The sequence below is a fragment of the Aegilops tauschii genome, chromosome 4 (genome assembly GCF_002575655.3).
Source record: "Aegilops tauschii subsp. strangulata cultivar AL8/78 chromosome 4, Aet v6.0, whole genome shotgun sequence".
Classification (NCBI taxonomy): Eukaryota; Viridiplantae; Streptophyta; class Magnoliopsida; order Poales; family Poaceae; genus Aegilops; species Aegilops tauschii.
The window spans coordinates 514,758,151-514,775,755 of record NC_053038.3 but is presented as its reverse complement, the minus strand read 5'-3'; the positions used below and the strand labels follow the sequence as shown (position 1 = coordinate 514,775,755).

Genomic DNA, 17,605 nt, shown 5'->3' with positions numbered 1-17,605 from the left:
TTTGAACTCAAGTTTAGTAAAGGTTTTACTTGCTCGTGATTTGGCCAATGACAAGAAAAATGAACTAGAATAGCCAAAGGGGGATGGGCATGCCAATTTTTTTGGCAACCATCCAAACAAGGATCAAAGTTTGTCATGACCAAAAAAATTTGGTAGGGTAGCCTTTGGCCATAATAATTAACCCTAACATAATTGGCAATCTTAAATTTCTCACAAGCTAATGCTAGCTGCATCCATTCTTCATTGGCAAGCTAAGAATATCAAGGTTTCTGGGTTTTAGTTTGTTCCTTTGATGCTAGCTGCTTCCTGTTTTAATTGGCAAGTTAACAGTATTGAAAGTTTTTGGGCTTCAGTTTGTTCCCTTGATGCTAATTGCTTCCAGATTTAATTGGCAAGCTAAGAGTATCAATTTTTTGGGGCTTTGGCTTATTCCTTTGTGCTAGCTGCTTCTGGACATAATTGGCAAGCTAAGAATATCACTGCACAAACTAATTCAATTATTACTACTTCTATTTCAGCCCCTGTTAAAAAGGACCACTTCTATTTCGCAATTTAGGGTCATTTAGACAGAGAACAGATTTTGTGCCCTTTTTTCTTGAAAAATAGAAGAGCATGCATGTTGATATATTGAAAATTTTGAATTATCTTCACATGTACAGTCTGATAACGTGTGAATATTCAAATTTTGGGCCATAAATATGTCCTTTTGTGGGATATACAGAAAAAATTTAACACGGGAGAGGTTGGTCTAAAATAGAGCCCATAAGTGTGCACAGCCCACACATGGGCATATGTTTTTATTGAAATTTATAAATTCATATTTCATCCGAAAAATGTATCTACAATTTCTTTAGAAATTTTCGAAACCTCAAATGTGTTATCACCTGGGTGCACAGGTTTCCATTTAGACATGCCTGAGGTGTAACATTGAAGATACTGAAACAGAAAACACAGTGAAACTGGTTCCAGCAAAATGATAGAAAAATTGTAGCACACAGTCAAGATACAAGTACTTTTGCATAGCCAATCCAACACGGTACATGCATATCATACAGAATGAGGAACACTAGGGCCACGCTAAACGAAACTGCGGCCACTAGGGTGCAGCATACAACTATGATTCTATAGTTGTATAGCATTTAAAGAAATCATAAGCATTATGGTTGTATAGCAAATGTATACAGCTATAATTCTAAATATATACGGGAGTACGTTAGCAAATTAGTATGGGGCATAGTCATTATCAGTAGTTGTTTAACACCACTGAAGCACACATACTTTCATTCATACATCGGCCAATACTGCATTTACAATAGAAGAGCCGTGGCACGATCACCCTTAGACTGTATCCTTTCCTTGCTTCCCTCAGGCCACTTTCGCCCTTTCTATGAGGTCCATGAGAACAGAGGGGCAGCTCCTCTGTAAATGCTTGAAACCACCATTTTCCAAGACGACTTCCATATTCTTGGGAGACACGAGGAAGTCGATGCACGTTATCTTGAGTCTCTGGCAGTGGTGCTGCTCCGCTAACACCAGCGTGGTTATCGCCGTGCCTGTGGAGACACGTTTGCACAGCATGTCCTCGCAGATCAGCTTCAGCCTCTCCACCTTGTACCTATCCGCCGCTTCAAGCAATCCGTGCGCCATTGCTGTCGCAGCCTCATCTCCCTTGTCCATCTCATCAGGCAATGTGTCGGTGTATATGTAGTGGAGCAAAGCCTTGAACACTTTTGCCTCCATGTTGTCGATCCTCACGGTGGCTATGGGCGTGTTCCTCTCCCTTTCCAGCTCGCCAAGGAGTTCTGCTCTCACTGCTGCCTTCAAGATCGGTGACCGGGCAGCCAGCACCCATCGATGGGCGGTGAGTGTCTCACCATCAACCTCGAAGGCCACATCTGCCCCCTCCTTCTTCCACAGGAGATCGGCGAAATCGCAATCCTCTGTTTCCTCTACGCGCAGCTCCGTGACGGTGATGTCGCACCTGAGAGTGAAGTTATCGTCCTTGAGGTAACCTGAGTTCTCCAGCGCCGACCTTGTGATGTAACTGTACCAGCCCCAGCTTCCTTCAGAGGTCTTGAAACTTCTATTGAAGGTGTGGGTATATGATGGCACTGGTTTCCCATCCCGGTCCAGTAAACTGAGCGAGCCTTGTGCTGAGATGCCCTGCAAGATTGGCACGACCGGCAAGTCCCTGCTAACACTGACAAGCTGAATGAAGACAGATATGTAATCGGTACTATCTGAGCGAAAGCCGTTGGGGTAATAGTTGATACGCCAGCTGTGGCCTCCGACATCAAAAGTGCAGGATTGGATGTAGCTAGCAACGGTGACCACCTTGGTTTGCGAGTAGCCGTCGATCTTGAGCAAGTGGTGCCCGCTCACCGCTCTGGCGATGATGGCGGAGGTAGAGCGTGACGACATCTTGTGTATACTAAACCCCGTGCGTCCACACGGTTTGATGGGTAGTGACAGTGGGTTATTAACTTATTGAATACGATGGGTATGCAAACTGCAGCAGCGGCAGCGATGATCCATGGTGGGAATATATACAAGCAAAGTTAGTTAATGAATATATTTTATGGATCCGCAGGTGGAAGGAAGGTAATATGTTCTGATAAGACTTGCAAGTTTCTGTGACGGATCCTTTGCTTTGCTTCGATTAAGCACATCTGGTGTAAACTTGCTGGCTGCTAATCCCAGAGAAGATGCCAGGTTACGTGCCGTTGTGCCAAAGTTTTTTGGGGCTTTAGGGTGTGTTTGGTTAGAGCTCAAGTTTGTCCTGCTAAAGAATTAGCTAGTTAAAATTGTTAAGCTTCAGTCAAGGTTTTACTTGTCCATGATTTGGCCAATGTTGGTAAGAAAAGAAACTATAATAGCCAGGGCATGCCATAAAAATTGGTAGCCATCCAAACAAGGATTAAAGTTTTGCTCACGACAACAAAATTGTAGGGCGACCTTTAGCCATAATCCAAACATAATTGGCAAGTTAAGAATATCATACCACAAACTAATGCTAGCCGCTTCTAGTCTTAATTGGCAAGCTAACAATATCGAAGTTTTTGGCTTTAACTTGTTCAATTGGCAAGCTAAGAATCTCAAAGTTTTTGGCTTTAACTTGTCCAATTGGCAAGCTAACAATATCAAAGTTTTTGGGCTTTATCTTGTTCCTTTGTTGCTAGCTGCTTCCAGTCTTAATTGGCAAGCTAAGAATGTCTAAGTTTCTGGGTTTTAGCTTGTACCTTTGATGCTAGCTGCTTCCAGTGATCTTAATTGGCAAGCTAAGAATACCTTTGATGCTAGCTGCTTCCAGTCTTAATTGGCAAGCTAAGAATACCATTGCACAAACTAATGCAATTACTACCTTTATTTCACAATGTAGGGCCATTTAGACAGAGAACGGATTTTGTGCATCAATCTTTTTTGAAATAAAATAGAAAAGCATGTGTGTTGATATTTTGGGAGGTTCTGAATTATTTTTACATACATTGTCCAATACATGTGAATTATTTTTACATACGTTGTCCAATAAAGTGCCTCCTACAATGCATCGCCTCATTTGCCACAAACATGCCATTTTGAAAAGAACACGGGATATGATGGTCTAAAATAGAAACCATAAGTGTGCACAGCCCACAATGGACATATTTTTTGATCAAATTTTATAGGTTCATATTTCATTCCCACAACGTATCTCAACTTTCAAACCTCCTTGTTTTTTTTTTCACCTAGGTGCACCATACATTTTCTCCATTTAGACATGGCCATGGTGCAGCACTGAAGGTACTGAAACAAAAAACACGAAGTGAAACTGGTTCCAGCAAAACCAAAGAAAAATTGTAGCACATAGTAAAACTACAAGTCTTATTGCATAGGCAACACACAAGTGTATAACAATTCCACACGGTACATGCATATCACAGTCCATAACAGAACGAGGAACACAATCATAGGTAGGAACACACAAGCATGCAACACACACTGAGATCAATAGAGAAGTACACGCATTGCAAACACTCACACAACACAATCATCACTCACTCCAGAGCATGCAGGCTCGTACTGACCGGTTCCAGCAATGGCTAACTTCAGGCGTTGTGCTTGAAGACGGGATGGTTTGGGTGTGCTGCGACGGCCTGCTTCACCGGGTCTGGGTTGCAGCTGCCACTGAGCTCGAGCTCTTTCAGCCTTGGGAGATGGCCGATTCCGGAGATGAACTGCATGCTCTTGAAACCCCAAGCTATCTTCTCCAGCCCAGGCGCTGCTCCACTCTCGAAGATGATGTTGGTGATGTCGGAGCCCTCGATGATGAGAAACTTGAGGCTTGGGAATTCTTCTTTCCCAAAAGTGATCTTCATTTCGGCGTAGGACATTTGTCGGAGCCTAAGGCAGCGCAGGCCAGTGAGTTTGCCGAGGAGTCGTATGGCATGATCCGTCAGGGATGTGTCACGCAGGGTAATCTTGGCAAGTTGGTGGAGCTCTGTGATCCATGGAGGCAGCCCAACGCCTGTGAGGCCGCTGATGTACAGGCTCTGGAGAAACTTGGGAGGTGAAAATGGATTCTCTTGATCCACGCTGAATGTAAGGGGATCGGTCTCATCGCCAGGATGTCCAATTCGGATCGACAAAGAGTGAAGGCATTTGTGCAGCTTGCTGATTGCTTGGAGCAGATGCTTGAAGGAGCTGCCGACCTTCTTGCCATGGAGAACAACTCCTAGCTTCCGTACCTTGAGTAGCTGCCCAACATCCATCAACATCAACTCACTACCACTCCTGGAGACCTGCACGTGTGACAGTATCTCCAGGTTCCTCCTCATGGCCCCGATTCCGCGGGGCATGCGCGGCGTGGAAAACGATTCCTTGGAGTTGATGGTGTCCTTGACTGGGGATAAGTCTGCACGGCCTGCGAGCAGATGCTTGAGCATCAAGAGCTTGGCGAAATCTGCGGGGAAGGCTTGTATCTTGGTTTGCCGAATGTCCAGCGTCTCTAGCTGCTGCAGCTTGTGGATTCGCTTTGGCAGTGCAGAAACATCCGTGTTCCTGAGGCTCAAATACTTGAGCATGAACAACTTGCAGATGTTGTTCAGATGGCGCTTCTGCAAGCCTTTGCAGCCTTCTAGATCGAGCACCTTCAGCAGCAGCAGTTGAGAGGACGCGGGCAGTGATCCCAGGCACCTCTTGATGTCACCAAGATGTGCACTGCAGATCATGGAGCCGACACTGATGACATTCTCTTCTTCTGCAACCTCAGTGATGAGGCGATGCACTGGAGGAGGCACTACACAAGTCTTGATCTTGCCTGCATCACCAATGTCAGCAGGGCAAATGAGACCTCGGCTGACAAATGCACCGAAGCAGCGCTCGGCTGCCGCTTCAGCTGAGCCATGATCGCCTTCCGCAGATATCAGGCCTTGGGCTGCCCATCTTCTTACTAGGGATGTCCTCCTGATGCTGTGATCTTGTGGGAGGAGAAGGCATAGGTGCAGGAAGCACATCTGACACTGTCTAGGCATGTCACTATAGGAAAACATAACCATCTGCTTAAGGTTATAGGTGCTATCGTCGTCGGCCTCCGAACACAGGCTTTCCTGCAGCTTCTCCAGTTCTTGTTTTGTCCTGTTAGGATTGCCATACAAGGCATGGAGGAACATCTTCATGGAAGCGACATCCGGGTCGCATCTCTTGAGTATGCTGCGTATGATGGCCCGAACATCGCCATCCTGAAAATTGCTGGTCACAAGGGCCACTGCTCTCTTGAAGAAGAAATCCACAAGGGAATAGGTTACCACTTTATCCGGAGAAGATGACTTGACAAGCCCATCATCCTTTGTGGTCACCATGATGGCGCTGCCAGCAGGGAGGCTTATGAAGTTGAGAGCAATCCTGATCTGGTCCCAGAGGCCCGCGTAATCGTCGAGATCATCGAGAACAATCAGGACCCTTCTGCCTTCCAAGCGGCCTCGAATGCTCCAGAGGAGCTTCATGTTGTCTGATGATGTGTCGTCCAGCATGTCCTGGTTTTGGCCAGGAAGGAGCTGGCAGAGCAGGTCATGGAATATCTGCCAGAGGATTGGAGGCCTCTGGATGGTGATCCATACCTTGACGTTGAACACGCCGGACACCGAAGGATCTTGGTACACTTGCTGAGCTAGACCGGTACCTTCTGCATCATCTGGTGCTAGAATGACAGTGAGTCTGAACGGCCGCCCTCCGGCCTCGTCACCGTCTCCTTTCTTGCCCAGCCAGGCGATCAGCTCTGCTGCACCTTCCTCCAAGATGTTGGGCTCAGCATCGATCAGAGCTCGCCTGAAAACACCTCTCTCGTCGTCGTTGTCGCCACCGTCTTCTGATTCTTGGAAATTGTCGAGAGGCGGTCGTCTGCTGCTGCTGACCATCGCCATGGTAGTAGAAGTTTGCGTGATGGCAGGCGGTGGCGGCATGACGATGCCGTACCTCAGCCGTCTCTCGCCGGCCTCTTGCACCCGGACCTTGAGCTCCCGGATACGCTTGGCGATGGTGCTGCGGCTGCGAGGGATGGTGGCGCACCCTCCAAGGAACCATGGCATTTGCACGTAGCGCAGGAGCCCCTTTGCACGGCGGGGGCCTGTGTGCCGGTAGAGGTTGATGCAGTCCCGGGAGTCGCCAGCGAGGTCCCTGACCTGCCTAGCCCACGCCTGAACCTCGTCGTTGTCTTGGTCGTCGCGGTGCCCAGCGCTAGGAGCCAGCTGCTGGGTCCTGGCAAGGTGGCGGACGAAGCCGTTCATGACCTCCATCTCGTCCTGGATGAAGTTCGCGTCGCGTTGGATGCCGGCAGCCAGTGGTGGCTGCGTCTCGTCGCAGATGGCCGGCGAGATGTCGCGTGAGGATGAGCCGCCGGCTCGCCGGGAAGCTTCATCCATCTCTCTCTCAACTGTATATCTGAGTCGAGATGTTTCTTTCTCGGTTGTCGCAGGAAAGGAAATGGTGATGGACGGAAACAACAGATGAGCAGGAGAGCGTACGTGATGTGTGTTTCTCTTCTTGTTTAATTTCCTTGTTCGTTTCGTGTTGCAGAGGGGGTGCATATATAGTCCTTGCAAGCTAGTTTAGGGTGTATGGAGGAAAAGAGCCTGTACTGTGATTGTGCCAAGGGGCCCTGCTACCTCTTTTCGTTAGATTTCCTTGTTCGTTTCGTGTACAAGGATGCATATGTTTCTAGTTTCAGTGGCCTTTGCAAGCCAGGGTAGGGTGATAATAGCACAAAGGGTCTATATTTAAATTCTGGTTTTACTTACGACCTTCTATATGTATAGATGAACAACAGGTGAAATGCAAGGTTAAACCAAAAGAAAAATGCAAAAGCCTATGAATTATAAAAGGAAAATGACTCAAACAATTGACTGGTCGAGGGACCCGCACGCCGCACGCGCCCGGCTCCCCTCGCACGTATCTTTCTCCTATGGCCTCAAGTACATGTGTCGCCTCTCTTCGCAGCTGAGTCCTCATCCAAACCTGCCCTCCTCCCCTAGTACCACTCAATTCTTCCTCCTTGTGGCGTCCATCTCCTGCCATGTATGTTACCAACATTTTGTGCCATGGATCATGGGTGACTCCATTCTGGAGCTCTCATGGTCACGTCATTGAGCTTCGGGAATGCAGAGGAATGGAACCAAGTTTGCTTGATCCGGCGCTGACATGGCTCTGGCGAGCCTGAACTAGCGAACTCGTTGCCTCCATTGTGGGCGGTCAGAGGTTAGTCATCTTGGGGATCTCTCGGGTGTAGGCTTCAAAGGGATTTTCTTATGCCGCGAATGTGTTTCTTTGTTGCTGCGTGCATTGTCACACATGCTGCTTGCGTCAGTTTTTATGTTGTGAACACACATTTTCAGCCTCTTTGCTACGACGTATGGGGACGGGGATTTATTGCATACACAAGAATTTATGTTGGCACTAGGGAAAATGTTACATACCCCAGGGGAAATGTTGTGTCCGGTTTGATGTTGTGACTGTTTTCTCAAAATGTGAAGGGAAATGTTGCACCGATGTTATAAAGCACAACACATACTTGCACGCGGGAGGTTTCTATTGCATAGTCGGATGGCTCGGGATCATGACTTAAAATCAGATCCGGCGGCTAGAGAGCCAGAGGTCATCGCCGTGCCGTGCTGGTGGAGACACGTTTGCACGGCGTGCATGTCCTCGCACATCAGCTTCAGCCTCTCCATGATTCAAGTAATCCTGGTGCGCCATATTGTCACACCCTTATGCATCTCAACGGACACCGTTTCTACTTCTTTTTCTCCTTCTTGGAAAGGAGGCACAATATTTGCCTCATCCATTAATTAACAAGTTTGTACATTTTTTAGACAAAAAGTGCCTCGCACCGATTCCATACTTGTAGCAAGCGGAAGGTTCGGCAAAATGAAAACGGGATCAACCATTTAAACAGCAAAAGGCTGCAGAATTTACAAGGCCCAACTGTTTGTACGTTTTATTTCAACCGCTAGATGTATATATATGCTTGTATAGGGAAAATCGAAAACCTAGACAGTACACACGACTCCTCATCTCCGGCAGGAAGAAGAAAAAAGATACAGCATGATATGAGGCGAGTACAACAAACAGGTAAGTGAGTGAATGAATGGCCTTTGAGAAGGTAAAAGAGCGTGCGTCACGTCACAAGCTGATACTCCAGCTGAACCACATATATACTGCTGCAGTCGGTCTCAAGTCATCACCGTTTGGCGCCTCCACCTGGAATTATACTTCCGAATTACCCGGACACCCGCATGGACCTGTGCCCGAAAAACCAGTGGGTCACCTTTTTAGCGAAGCGCCTGTCCCAAAATAACGAGCTCTTTAATGGTGGCCTGAAGAACTCCCACACGCCCTTCTTAAACAAGGGCTCGTCACAGTAACGGAGATTGAACATGGCCGTGGACACAAGCCAGACGGCAGTAATGAACTCCCACCACTGTTGAACTGCCTGGCGTGGGAATCCCTAGTGCAGTGGTGTGCCGCGGCAAAAATGACAAATTTGACCTGTGGACAAAAAGAACTCACAAACTGAACTGTTGATGAAAAAAAATTCACATAGCTGACCCTTTTGTGTAGCGCCCGACAGCTAGGCGTCACACTACACTGTGCAGTGCCTAACTGACCAGCGTCGCACACCGAACTGCCTGAAAATTGCTAAGTCAGTGTGCAACGCCTGAGAGCTAGGCGCTGCACTATATAGTGTAGCGCCTAGTGTCTAGGCGTTGCGCTAGTGCATATGCGTTGGTGCCGCACTATGCCTAGTCAAAGACACATGTAGGGTCAGGTGTGCAGTGCGAGTTAAAACTTCAAGGATCTTTCGTGGCCAATTCGAGGTATTTCAACAGCACACGGATACAGACGATCCAACTAAAAAAAAGTTGGTTCTTGATAGGGACCTACCAGGAGTAGCCCATAGATAATAGCCAGAAACCCATGCATGCACTAGCTCGTAATAGTACTGCTAAGACTACCCACAGTGGGAGTAACATAGATGGTAACATCACACTTATCTAGACAAAATAGATGATGTGGCATGTAATTAATGAAGAAAGAGAGGCATGTGGTAACATAGCTAGTTACTGTAACATCACACATATCAAGAAAAGATGAGTCTACAACATAATAAATGAAGTGATGCATGACACAACAGATATGTTACTACCTACTGTGGAGGTAGTAACATAGACTAGTAACATATGTATGTAACTAGTCAAAGTTACTACCCATTCTGACTAGTCTTAATCTACTAGCCCATCACATATTTCGAGAATCAGAGCTACGAACCAATGCACCAGATAACGCAACCCCTACGCATATGCTTGATTGGCAACTAGTGCAGCGCCTAGGCGCTAGGCGTTACACTGTATAGTGTAGCGCCTAGCTCTCAGGCGTTGCACACTGACTTAGCAATTTTCAGACAGTTCGGTATGCGACGCTGGTCAGGCGTGCATCGCGTGTCAGTTAGGCGCTGCATAGTGTAGTGTAACGCCTTGCTGTCGGGCGCTACACAAAAGGGTCAGCTATGTGAAATTTTTTCATCAACAGTTCAGTTTGTGAATTCTTTTTGTCTACAGGTTAAATTTGTTGTTTTTTCCATGTGCCGCATAGCTCAACATCTCCACCCATACCCCAAGTACAACCCGCCGCACCTCCTGTGGGGGCCGCCGTATCTCCCCCTCTAGCAGCCTAAGAGCAAGGTCCGCTCCACGGGCCAAGGCAGGTGAAGGAAAAGGTTCCACACGCAGCTCATCGCTTCTTTTGTCCAGCTTCTCCACGTCTGTCATTATTCTCTTCAGCTCCTCCATGTTCTTCCTTGCCTCAGAACTTCTTTCTCCAGCTCCTCCCTTTCTTCGTCCAACTCCTTGCATCTATTGGCCAGCCATCTATTGCCCACCTGCTCCTCCCTTGTTATGTCCATACCCTCCCTTATTATGTCCAACTTATCTCGTGCTCCTTTGTACAGCTCGTCCCCGTCTCTTCTTGTGTGTAGATCCCACGATCTTCATTTTCTGTCCAGCTCCCACCTTCCGCTGATGCGTTCCACGCCAGGAAGATCAAGCCCCACCACATATGCTGCTTCAATATTGGCATACAATCCGGGCCGAACAGGGCTAGGAAGCATGTAGGGACGTTAAACAAGGAGGAATAGCATGTAGTTAGACACTGCCCTAATTGCCTCCCCAACATAAACATACTCTTCCCCTAGAGGCGACACTGAGAAGAACATTTTGGTGACAAAGTATCAGCAAAGGATTTTGTCATCGAAATCAATTCCAGCATGCGAGGTGGGATCCTCGAAGAATTCGCTCCATGGCTTCCGTGCACACTGAGCACTGTAACTCCTCCTCATCTCCTCATTGCCTTTACATGCCACCACCATTCTATCTATCTCTTCCAACACCAACTTCTTAGTATCAACTGAAATGACAACTAAGGAGTGGTGCAACTTTGTCCCATTCCCAGGCACTGCGCAGACATGCAATCTCCAGTGTCATGGGGCGAGTTCACCAACTCGGGGTGTCCAATGGAACCTGACCACCTTCTATTTCTTTCTACAACCATGACACACCGCCGGACACACCGTCTGATACATAGAACTATCTTGTGAACCCGATGCCATCTCCTAGCACACAACAATGCGCATGTCCATGTTGATCCCATTAGCTTCAGCAACGAGGTCGTCTCTATGAGGACAATCCAACTATTAAGATGCATGTGACGATGACATCAACTCTGTTCAAGTCATTTTTGCCAATTGTTGACTGAAACAGGAAGAAAGTGGTGATGCTAGCAACCAATGAAATGGCATGAATAAAGCATCCATACCATGTGAAGACCACTGCTACCTTGGTACATAGGAAATCATACATCAAGGAGAGCTGCATCTCAACCAACTCGAACATTTGACCCTTGTTAGTGAATAGCTCTATGGCTTGACTCTGCAATGTGGATGGCCAGAACTTATAGTCCACCAACTGAGCCATGCAAATGGGGAGCAGGTCATGAGCTCCCTGTAGAACCTCTTCAAGATCCAACTTCTCCCCTTGGCCCTCACTAGTAGAAAAAGGACCTAATGTGAGACACATTAGTCCCGGTTTGATTTTGGCCCGGTACTAATGGTACCATTAGTGCTGGTTCGAACGGCTATGCATTAATGCCGGTTCGTGTTGAACCTTTAGTACCGGTTCATGCCACGAACCGGTACTAAAGGGGTGGTGGCAGGCTGGCGTCAAGCCGGGGCCCCACGATCACCTTTAGTACCGGTTCGTGGCACAAACCGGTACTAAAGGGCTAACCTTTAGTACCGGTTCGTGCCATGAACCGGGACTAAAGGGGTCTGACCTATAGTCCCGGTTGGAGACACAAACAGGGACTATAGGGCAATTTTCAAACTCTACCCCCCCCACCGTGTATCGCCATTTCAGTTTTGAAAAAATCAAAAGAAAATGATAAAAACTTCAAAAAATAAAATCCTTCGAGAGGTAGTTATATTACTACATCTACTAGTTAGGAAAATTTGAAAACTTCAATTTGGACATGTTTTGCAAAAAGTGTAGGGAAAATGTAAAACGGCGATAACTTTTGCATACGATGTCAGAAAAAACGTATAATATATCAAAAAATTCACTACGAAAATCCGCATACGATTTTGACTGGCTTGAGAGATTGCCCATACTGTAGATATATGATAATAGTACGAAAATCCGCATACGATTGCAGTATGTTCTTAGCTCTCTCCCTATATTAACTGCTGCTTCATATGAACTGGGATCATGTGAGTTGACTAACTGTGACTTGACACATCGCAAGATGGAGAATTGGTTTTTAAGCTTAATGCCATGTTTTGAAGCCAGTTTGCACATTGGTAAATAGCAGAATCTCGAAGTCTATTGGTTACCACTGTTTGTGAAAACATTTCATTTTACTGGTTTGAGAGATTGCCCATACTGTAGATATATGATAACAGATTGTACAACTGCTAGCAATTTTTTTAAGGGAAAATTATAGGGGAGGCCACCACATCGTAATAAAACAATCTTTTATTGCTGATTTGTTAATTTTCAGCTGTCTATATTCAGAGGATCAGAATATTCACATCTTTACAAGTTTCTTCCTTGTACAGTCCTGTTTTCGAGGAGCAATCTGCTGGTGGGGACAGGATTTTGCAGCTGGAAGGAGATCTAAGAGACATGAAGGAGCGTTTACTCAACATGAGCTTAGAGTATGCAGAGGTAGAGGCCCAGCGGGAACAGTTAGTGATGGAGCTGAAATCTGTCAAGAAAGGGGGGCGATAATTCTAGCATGATGGAGACCTTTTGCCTGCCATAAACATAAGACTGACAACACAGGTACATGGATGCTATTTTCTTGCCAATAATTGCTATTTATGATAATTTGAATGGGTAGAGCAACATTTCTTGGTAAACTGTTAAGTTTGTTATCAGTGGGATCCCATCATGTACTTTTTGGGTACAAGATACTTTTGGTCCAGTTCTTATCGGTAGAATAACGCCTTCTGCTTTTGTAGATGACCCATCATCAATCAGCGTCATGTCTGCGCCATGACAATACAAGCCATGACAATAGGACTGATGTCAGGTTATCATGATATGAGAACAAGCGAACGCAGAACCACATGTCACGTGCCACACTCACTAGTTGGCACTCACACTGGTAGAAAATGGGCCTTTAGTCCCGGTTCGCAAAGGCCTTTAGTCCCGGCTGTGCAACCGGGACTAAATATGCGCGACTAAAGACCCCCCCCTTTAGTCGCGCCTCTTACGAACCGCGACTAAAGGCCCGTCCACGTGGGCGCCAGGGGTCCGTCGGGGCGGAGGACCTTTAGTCCCGGTTCTCGTGGCTAACCGGGACTAAAGGCCCGTCCACGTGGGCGTCAGGGGTCCGTCGGGGCGGAGGACCTTTAGTCCCGGTTCTCGTGGCTAACCGGGACTAAAGGCCTCCTCCGCAGGTTTAGGGTTTTAGCCCCCCTAAACCTGGTTTCTTTTTAATTTTAGTGTTTTATTTCTTTTATATTTTATTTTGTGTTTTATTTTAATTTTGATGAAGTTTCAGTACACATATTCTACGCTACTATATACATGCATATGAAATTTCAAACAAGAAGAATTCAAGAGGAATATATAATATATATTCAATCTCGGGTGACCATATACAACTTCGAACAAGTTTCCATACACAATTAGGATGGATGACCATATACAACTTCGAACAAGTTTCAATCTCAGGTATGCATATAAATTTCTTCGTCCTCGGTATAGTGTTCTCCTTTAGGATTGATGACTTCCCTCATGAAAAATCCTGCTAATTCATCTTGAATTGGTCGGAAGCGAGCTTCTGGACTAAGCCTCCTCCGCAAGTTATCCGTCGCCTTCCGCACGCTATCCGATGCCTTCCGCTTAGAGGTGTGTCTCCGGATGTTCTCACAAACATAGTGTCCACATAGATTGGTCCCCGGTGGCTGCTTATCCACATTAACTAACCTTCTAAAATCTAGCTCATGTTTGAATTCACCGACAATTTCTTCTGAGAACCGTCTCCAAACCCTACAGGGCAAAGAAAATTAAATGAACAAGGGAGTTATTAGTTACTTGATATTAGGAAATGAACGAAAGAGACCGATCGATATAGAGCTCAAATGATTGAAAATAATTACTTTTGCAGCATTTTTCTCATGTCGGCCCAACGCTTTGGATCCGAATCCATAGAGTCCATGATTAGAACTCTGGAGGTGTGAAGTTCAATATTTAGCAGACTCCAGTGGAACCTGCGGACACGTTACATGCACAGTCATGCATAACTCATCGATTAGACATACCATGCATGGAGTAAACAAAAGAGAATGGGCACAAGAGAGAAACACTCACCCAAAATGGTAAGGAAATAGAATATGACTTTTGAGTTGATGCTTTCTAAGAAACTTGTACAAGTCTTTCTCCACGTCTTCGGGGTGATTTTGTAACACATGTCCATTAACGATATGTGGGTCAATGAACCCAACATCATGGATGTTTCTTATTTTGCATTCCCAAATCTTCAATCTACATAATAGCGTACGCAACAATATAGTTAGGACAATATATATATATATATATATATATATATATAGTGCAGGCAATGAAGAACGATATGAGGTAGAAATAAATCACTTGCAGAATGTAGCAACTCAGCATAGATTTGTCGAGGTCGCGCAGATTGAACAGCTGGAACAATTCACTCATATGAACTTGTACAGAGTACCGTTTGGTGTGATGCTCCTCTGTAACATCCGCATAAACATATTCTTTGTCGGCCCATGTTATGAATTGCTTGTACCAACGTAGCAGATTTCGCATTTGTGGTGGTAGACTCTTTTCCCGCGCAGGCTCGACGAGAGGCCCATTCCGCACATATTGTAATGCTATCTCACATACTGGTGCATCCTCAAGGCCTAAGAAGGCACGAAGAGTCAAACCCATCTCGGACGCTTGTTTCATGGCACTCGCTACAGTCAATCCAAGTGCCGCCGCAGCTGCTATGATCTCGGGGTCCTCTTCCGGACCGGCTTTCACTATGAGCGGGGGGATCGATTGTTTATTCTGCATCCCGAGCTGGTCAACTTGTTTCCCGCTTTTTTTACTTTCTTCTTTCTCCTCCTTCAATATTTTTGCTTGCCTACGAAGTTCATGTCCATAGTCGTCAGGCATATTCAGCTCGGCTTGGGACGGTGTCGTCAAAAAATCCTTAGCCCACTTCTTTTGCTTCTCAGTGAATACTTGCTTGGGCTCAGGCTCTTTTATCGCCTTCATATCCGCCTTCCATTTCTCATAATGAGCAGACGCGGCCAATTTGGTTTCAGCTTCACTAAGTTCCCAAGGCCTTGGGAGGAGAGGCTTCAGTGATGGCTCCGGTACCCTTGTGGTCTTAGGTACATAAGGGTCCGGGTTAATAGTCCAGGAGCGGGTTTCCTTGCTGTCCGCCTGCTTCTGCTTCTTCGCCGGAGGTGGATTGGGGGGCGTCGTACCCGCCGGAGGAGGATTGGGGGGCGTCGTACCCGCCAGAGGTTGTGGATCGGGGGACGGCGTCGAATGGCGTGAAGGAGGTGTATGTGAACCACCACGACCACCACCACCGCCACCACCACCACCACCACCACCACCATCGGAGGGGGTGGACTTGTTAGCCTTGGCGCCTCGCCTGGAAACACTATGTACTTCTTTTTCCATAGAATGATCTGGCGCTTGACATCTCCAAGTCTTCTCTCCCCTTCGGGTGTAGCTTTGTCAATCTCCAGGTCCTCAAACCCTTGGACTATGTCTTCCACCGTGACACGAGCATAGCCATATGCAATGGGGTTGTTGTGGTGGAGTGCTCCAGGTGTACAGGGTAAAGCACTGCCGCTAGCTACCTTCGTGGAAACGTTCCCCACGGGATAATGCAGATCACATTCTTTCATCTCCTTTACATCATCCACGGGGTAGTGAGGCTCCGGTGCACGAATCTCGATCATCGGTGCACTAGCACCAGGCGGGGCATCCGTGGAAGCCACGCTGCTTCTCCGCTGCTGGCTTCCGCAATCCGCTTCATGATCTTCATGCGGCCCTGCAACCGATTTTTCTTTTACTAGTTCATGCACGGTCTGCTTCAACTCATGGAGTTCCGATGCAAACTTCGCCATAAGATCTGCATCCCGGTCCGTCTTTCTCTTACGGCTTCTGTAACAGTACGGGTCATTGTCCTGGGAAAACCCTACTTTCCACGGAACTTTGCCTTTGCCTCGTACACGTCCTCCGTGTTCATCATTCCCGAGGGCTGTTGTCAGTGCGTCTTTATCTCTGTTGAACTTGATCAAGCCCTCTTGAGCTTGGGTCATTGCGTCAATAAGGGCTTGGGTGGGAGCAGACTTTTTCTCCCGGTGAACACACACCCCTGTCTCCGGGTCTAGCGATCCCCCATGCCCGTACCACCAGCTTTTGGCCCTTGGGTCCCATCCCTCTGTACCTAGAGGGATTCCTCGCACCCTCAGGTCCTCCTCCATCTTCTGCCACTTAGGCTCCGAAAGGCGGTATCCTCCTGGCCCCATAATATGATGGAACTTTTTCTTACTCGCATTATCCTTATTTTTTTTCGATATTTCCTTGAAATGCTCCGATTGCTTTTGCCTCACAAATTCTGGCCAATCATCTTTCAGTTTCTCATGTTGTCCATTGAAATCCGGAGTCTTGCCCTTGTTGACATAGTCACGGGTTAAATTTTTCTTGAAGTTCCGGAATGCTTCGCCCATCTTCTGAAGAGCGAACTCTTTAACTAGCCTCCTCCTCTCACGTCCACCCGGAACCTCGTTACCGAATTCATCGACTTTGTTGTATTCCAGAGGTAGAATGAAATGTTCCATAAGCTTTCTCCAGCAATCCTTTTTCGTTCTCTTGTCGACAAAACTGAAACCAAGACGTGCCTTCTTTGGCTCCTTCCATTCCTGGACGGTGATCGGGACGTTGTCTCTAACAACGACTCCGCATTGGTTGATAAACTTTGAGGTGTGCTGTAGGGGCTTGCCGGTTTCACTGACAAACTCAATGGCATATGTTTCTCCTGTTTTCATCGCCTTGGATTTGCCACGCTTTGTCGTACTCGATCCGGCCGAGGGCTAAAAAAAGAAAGAGAGTCGCGCGCGTTAATACATATGTATTCACATTTCAGTAAGTTTGTATCACGAGAGGCTCAATGTATATATATACCTCGCCGGAGGTGGTTGCTACTTGCAATTCGAGATCGTCGTTTGTTGACGGTTGACCTCCGTCGACAATGTCCGTTCCTTCACCTTCTTGATCATCGACAATGTCTGTTCCACCGTCAAGGTTCAGAAAAGAAGAGACTACATCCTCTTCTTGCTCATATTCTGAGCCCGGCACATAAGGAATCTCGTTGTTGATGATGCCCATTAAATAACGTTCAGCCTCCGGATCCCTAAGCGGCCCGTCTCTATCGTTCGCCATATGTCACTCCTGCATGTAGTAAAAATTCTTTAAAGGAATTAAAAAATAAGATTAAGGGGACATAGAGGAGGAGGAATTAAAAAATAAGATTATTGAGC

The 17,605-nt window shown here is 46.7% G+C and overlaps 2 protein-coding genes across 2 annotated transcripts; both read right to left on the bottom strand.

Moving 5' to 3' along the window:
• Positions 1–1,259: 1,259 nt before the first annotated feature.
• On the bottom strand, positions 1,260–2,506 carry LOC109763288 (BTB/POZ and MATH domain-containing protein 2-like). Its single transcript, XM_020322131.2, has one exon. It carries the CDS (start codon positions 2,419–2,421, stop codon positions 1,366–1,368), a length of 1,056 nt encoding a protein of 351 aa, XP_020177720.1. The 5' UTR covers positions 2,422–2,506; the 3' UTR covers positions 1,260–1,365.
• A 1,369-nt stretch (positions 2,507–3,875) lies between these two features.
• LOC109763291 (disease resistance protein Pik-2-like) lies at positions 3,876–7,175 on the bottom strand. The gene has a single exon (XM_020322133.4). The coding sequence runs from the start codon at positions 7,059–7,061 to the stop codon at positions 4,086–4,088; it is 2,976 nt and encodes a 991-aa protein (XP_020177722.2). The 5' UTR covers positions 7,062–7,175; the 3' UTR covers positions 3,876–4,085.
• Between the last annotated feature and the right edge of the window lie 10,430 nt (positions 7,176–17,605).